Genomic DNA, 5,515 nt, shown 5'->3' with positions numbered 1-5,515 from the left:
CCCCCCCCGGCAATATAGGCTTTCACATCCACAACCTTCTGAGTGTACTTCTTCCTTGGAAAAATCAGCCCTTGTCTTGGACACCTTTTCCAGCTTCCTCTCTCTTCCAAAGCTTTGCAGAATTCAAACAAGTCAATTCAGTGTTGTCTAGCAAAGTGTTTGGATTAGTCCCTCGCTCATCTTTTTGGTAGGTCTAGTTTCTCATTAATTAGATCAAGCATTTACATTGACAAAAAACATACTGATGTTTTACACTATTGAGATTAATTTGGGAGCAAGAGCGGCATTTAAAAAAAAACTCTTGTCCGGTTTTGAAGCATCTTTTCACAAAGTCAAGATGCTCAACTTGTGTGCAATGAGGATGAAGGAGAAATGACGAGGAATTAAGAAGTTGGGAGTTGGGACCAACGGCAGCAAAGCAAAGGTAAAGAAGGAAGTGAAGAATGAGGTACCCGTGAGAGATATTCATGAAGAAGGTCATTTGGGAGGGTAGAAATTGTTGTTCCGGTGGTGAGTGAGATAGAGAAATTTAACTTTTACACATAACAAGTGTAAAACAATTTTAGAAAATGAAAAGGACTCAAAATAAATGAATAGATTTAAAAGTCGAACATGTAGCATCCATGAAAAACTTCTGACAAAAGAAATTTGCATTTACTCGCTTCTTTTGTGTGAAGAACATCCGAGTGCCATGTAGCTAAAATGGTGTGCATTATACATAATTTAGGAAAAGTTCAGTGGGTATAGCTTTTCCCATGAATTAGAGGTGTATCAAAGGGATTTCATTTCAAGTTGTGGGAGAGCAAACTATGTGTTAGGCCTTCTTCATACTATTAGACTTCGATTCAAGAGAAATGAGTAAGAAAGCAAGGTTCAGATACAGAAGGAATTAGTCATGAAACTCTCGATTACCATTACGGGACAGAAAAGGTCAGCATTCTAGGAGCATGGGGATCAAAATGAAGCATATCAGTTGTGATTCATTTAGATCTTTGGGAAGAGAGAACCATAGATATTATGAGCATGAAGACATAGCAACATTATTTAAGATACGATTGAGCAAGCCTGAATGTACAAGACACACAAGTTGTTTCAAATTTTCATTTCATTAAATCATTCAAAATTTAGCACATAGTCAGAAAACCAATTTTAATCAAGATGAATTGCATTTTGCATCACAAAAAGGGAAAAAAAGGGGGGAAGGCAAATTGACTGTCACACTCACCAATTGGACCACTCAACATGTAATTGAGCTCACTACACATTCAGATACCTTAAGTCCAACATCATACAATTATCCATCAAATATCTGAACAGTTTTGGGACATATCAAACTCAAATAACACAAGCTATGACAGTGACTGGTAGAAAATAACAAAATAACTTTTTTTTCCTCTTTTTGTTGAGAAAAAACAGATAAAACCCCTTTTTTTTTCCTGAGTGAGTTGATGTGTTAGGAATTAACAATAAATAAAGATATTGAAGAACCTTAGAGGTAGATCTTCGGAAAGAGGAATCCGTTTGGAGAGGAACAGCAACTGACACCTGCATTCATATGCATGCATACCTTGTTAAAAACCCTCTAAAACCCATGAGCTAACAACTAAAACAGGAGGAGATCCAGAATTTGAAGACAACATAGATAGACAAAAATGGAATCTTTTTGAAGTATTAGTGTAGTAGTTACCTGAGAGATAGCTGAATGAGCCATGATTTGATCAAATGACTGATTCTATCAATTTGTGTATAGGGAGAAAAACTCTGAAGGAAGAAAGATGGAGAAGGGTTTATATATTGAGGGGTTTTGTTGGGAAGAAGAAATGGGGAAGTTGGCCAGGCCAATAGGGGGAGGGATTGTAGAAGTGATGATCCTTTGGAGTTTGGCAAAGGACAAGATTGATGGCTTTTCACAGATCCATTTCAATTTTGTGAGCTCTTTAACTAAACACTAGTAGTATTATATTATTTTCTTCTTTTCAAAAGGTTCATTATTTTTAATTTTTAAAAATAGGAAAAAGTGTCATATTTGTCTTTATGTTCTGGTAAAAAAAAGTTATATTTTTTTGGCTTAAGTTATCGACAGACCCTTAAAGTGATCCGTATAGATATCCTAACTAAGACTGTTACCTATTAGATATTTTAATATTAAAGAGTATGTATCTATTGAACATAAAACGAAAACTTTATTTGAAATTGTTTTGTGCGTAATTCACGCGCATCGTCTTAAAACAATGACAAATAAAATTATACACTTGGCACATGGTCCCAGCCTAGCAATAAAATATAATTTTTCAATTTTAAAAAATAAAAAAAACTTTCCGGCCTTTATTTATTAATCACAAAAATATTTTTTTAAAAAATCTCCCCCACCCCCACCGAACCCTTTGACATTTGTTCTTCCTTTTACCCCGTGAACCCTGCAGCCACCATCAATTTCTCCATTGTTAACTAAAATAACAAAAATAAAAATCCCCCGCTCAAATTCATTCTTCTAGATCCGTTATTCTCCATTCGTTTTGAGATTTTTGTGAAAATAAATAAACGTCACTAAATTATTTTTGAAATTCGTGACGAAGAAAAATTGAAAGTATGTTGAATTTTTTAATATCATCTTTAATAAGTTTAATGAGTGGCGATGTTTGTTCAATCGGAGTGATCGAAATAGAAATGGACGAATATCGATCAACTTTTAACTCCAGTGTTCAAAAATTTTCTTCTTCTCACATATTAAATTAGCAATATCTTTTTACCAAAAATGAAGAAAAAAAAGAATGTAAAAAACGCTAAGAATTTAAAATCATTAGAATGGTGGAGGAAGAAGATGACCACTGGTGCATGGGTATGGGTGTGGGGGTGTGGTGGGGTCGGTATGAAGAGATTAATGTGGAACTAATATTATTTTTTAATCATTTAGTTAATGCATGTCAACAGTTAAAAAATAGGTATCATTTAACAAAAAATAAATAAAAAATAAAATTTTACTCTATTCACGCGTTAAGTAGCAGTGACATACACTTATTTCGGCACATCAGCGTTTTGTTTTTAATAGACAAATATTTTAAAGAATTAGGTGTTCAATAGGTATATGTCCTAGTTGAGGTGTCTAAGTGAATTATGCGGACAACTTTAAGGAGCTGTCGATGACTTAAGCCTATTTTTTTAATCTATCTATACATATTTATTCTTAAATTGTTAAGTCTCATGTCACCACTCCTATTATTTTCAATTTTCTCTGCTATCTATAACATCTACATAGATATAATTTTATTTCAATTAAAATTTAGTCTCAATATTCAACTCACCAATCATATCCAAAAAAAAAAAAACAGAATAAACAAGTAGAATATGTTTTTGTCGATCAATTTTAATTTTACTGAGGAAATTTTGAATCTTTCATGTGGATATTCATTAAGAAACTTTTTTTTTCTTTTGCATATTTGTTTAATTAAGCTACTCCCTCCGTTTAAAAAAGGAATGCTCTCCTTTTCTTTCTAGCCTGTTTCGAAAAAAATGACCTCTTTCTTATTTTGGTAACATTTTAATTTCATCTTTTCACGTGGCATGTTTAAGGACACATGATCAAAGGACAATTTTATACATTTGACATAACTTTAATTTAGGACCACAAAATTTAAATTTTTTTTTATTTACCTAAACTTTGAGCCAAGTCAAATCAGATCATTCTTTGTGAAATGAAGGGACTACTATTTTGTCTATGGTTCAAAAGCAGCATCAACTTCTTATGTCTTTGCTTTTTGTGTAATGTGATTGCAATGGAAGCAACAAACTCAGCATATGTAGAAAGATGGAGAAGTTTGCGCAAATTTTCATTTTCTGGCCTTGAGAGAGATTACTTATAGGAGTCATTGTTATACCCTTATAGATGCATCATAGTGAAATATGCTAGACAGAATGTGCAACGAAATTATATTATTCTGCAAAAAGTCATATGAAATAGAAGTTAGAAAAAATTTGTAACGATTCGGTCCGTTATTTTAGATAAACTTATGTTTTACTCTGTGATTGATTTCGAGTCTCCTATGTTTGAATTTTAAAAAGTTGATTTTGAACTTTGAGTTAAAAATTGAGACTTCGATAAGTTTGGAGTTTGACAAGCTAAGTTGTTAAGAAAGTGATTTTCGGTGTCTTTTGGGGTTTCAAGTGTTCGAATGGAATTCTAAAATTCCACGAAATCAAAAAATATGAAATTTGAATCGTGAGAGTTGTCAGTTTCTGATTTCGAGTCTTTTTGAGGATTTGAGGTCCTAAGTTGTGAAATTATGAAAATTTAGCCTTTGGGTTGACTTTGATAAGGGATTCGGGGACGATGATTTTAGGATTATGTGAGGTCTTGGTTGATTTTTTAGAGGTCCCGATCTTATTTTAACCTTTTAGATGTGAGTTAGTTTCTTGTGATTTTCACAGATTTCCGGTCAAGAAGACCTCGAATTCATGTTTTGACGAGTCTATTGATTCTGAAATGTCAAATATAATTGATTTGCATATGTGATTTTTGTATACGGGTTTTCGAATGAATCCTGAGGGTCCTTTTGATGATTTTTGAGTTGGCTGATTTTCTATGTTCTAGTGCAACCCTCCGTGTTCTCGGAGCTTGTGGCACGTTCGCAGAGAGGAGGGATGAGAACCCGCGTTTGCGGAGTCTTGACCGCGTTTGCAGAGTCTTGACCGCGTTCGTGGGAGGTCAAAACATTGACCTCCGCGTTCGCAGGTGACCAACCGTAGAGATCCAAGTCATTAAAACTCATGTTCGCGGGCAAGGATCTGCATTCGCGGAGGACCCCTAGCAGTGTTTAAATCGAAGTGCGGAACCACAGTGACCATTAATAGTCCGTAGATTGATCCAAGGACCATACTGCGGAACCGTAGAATGTGACTGCGAGGGTTCCAGTACCTGATTTGTGAAAAATTCTAAGTATGGAGCTATATAGAGGGATTGACAGACCGTACATCGATCTACGATACTACTGGTGTTCCGTCGTTTGCTTCAGAGAAGCTGCTGTTTGGAAGCTAAAATATTTTCTAAGTCCTCACGGAAAGGACTCATGGACCGTAGATCCATTGACAGTCGATGAGTCAGTCTTGTGGAACGAAGATACGTGCCTGAACAAACCTTATTTTTGTTTCCCTTTTAAATTTAGGACTTGTTTTCTATAAATAAGGTATGTAAACCTCATTTATGGTGTTAGACATTATTACTTTAGTTCTGCTTTTGACTTAGAAATTAATTTGCAACTTGAGCAATTTATTGATTTTCGTTTTTTTTTAAGATTGTGGTTTGCAATTCAAGTTGGATTTCTAGGTTTTTCTCATTCGTATTACGTAAGTTCATGATTCTTCCATCTAAAATTATAAGTTGTGTTCTTTCTAGTGTGTGTAACTAAATTCATAACTAGGATTGTGGGAACTATGAGCAAATAACGCAGTATGAATAGTAACTAAGTAATTTCCGAATAGTACTTTTGCACGCGTTGACAATTCTTTCGTCTAGAAGTCT

General features: G+C 34.3%; 1 protein-coding gene across 1 annotated transcript in view; it reads right to left on the bottom strand.

Moving 5' to 3' along the window:
* LOC107011672 (ferredoxin--NADP reductase, root-type isozyme, chloroplastic) overlaps positions 1-1,963 on the bottom strand; it is a 6,047-nt gene extending 4,084 nt beyond the window's left edge. The window contains exons 1-2 of the mRNA XM_015211255.2: positions 1,688-1,963; positions 1,489-1,545 (exon numbers count right to left, since the gene is read on the bottom strand). Of these exons, the coding sequence (XP_015066741.1) occupies positions 1,489-1,545; positions 1,688-1,711 (81 nt within the window). The 5' untranslated portion in view covers positions 1,712-1,963. The remainder of the gene's footprint in view (positions 1-1,488; positions 1,546-1,687) is intronic.
* Between the last annotated feature and the right edge of the window lie 3,552 nt (positions 1,964-5,515).

The sequence above is a fragment of the Solanum pennellii genome, chromosome 2 (genome assembly GCF_001406875.1).
Source record: "Solanum pennellii chromosome 2, SPENNV200".
Taxonomy (NCBI): Eukaryota; Viridiplantae; Streptophyta; class Magnoliopsida; order Solanales; family Solanaceae; genus Solanum; species Solanum pennellii.
Note: the sequence above shows the minus strand (reverse complement) of the source record. Positions and strands in the feature narration are given on the sequence as shown.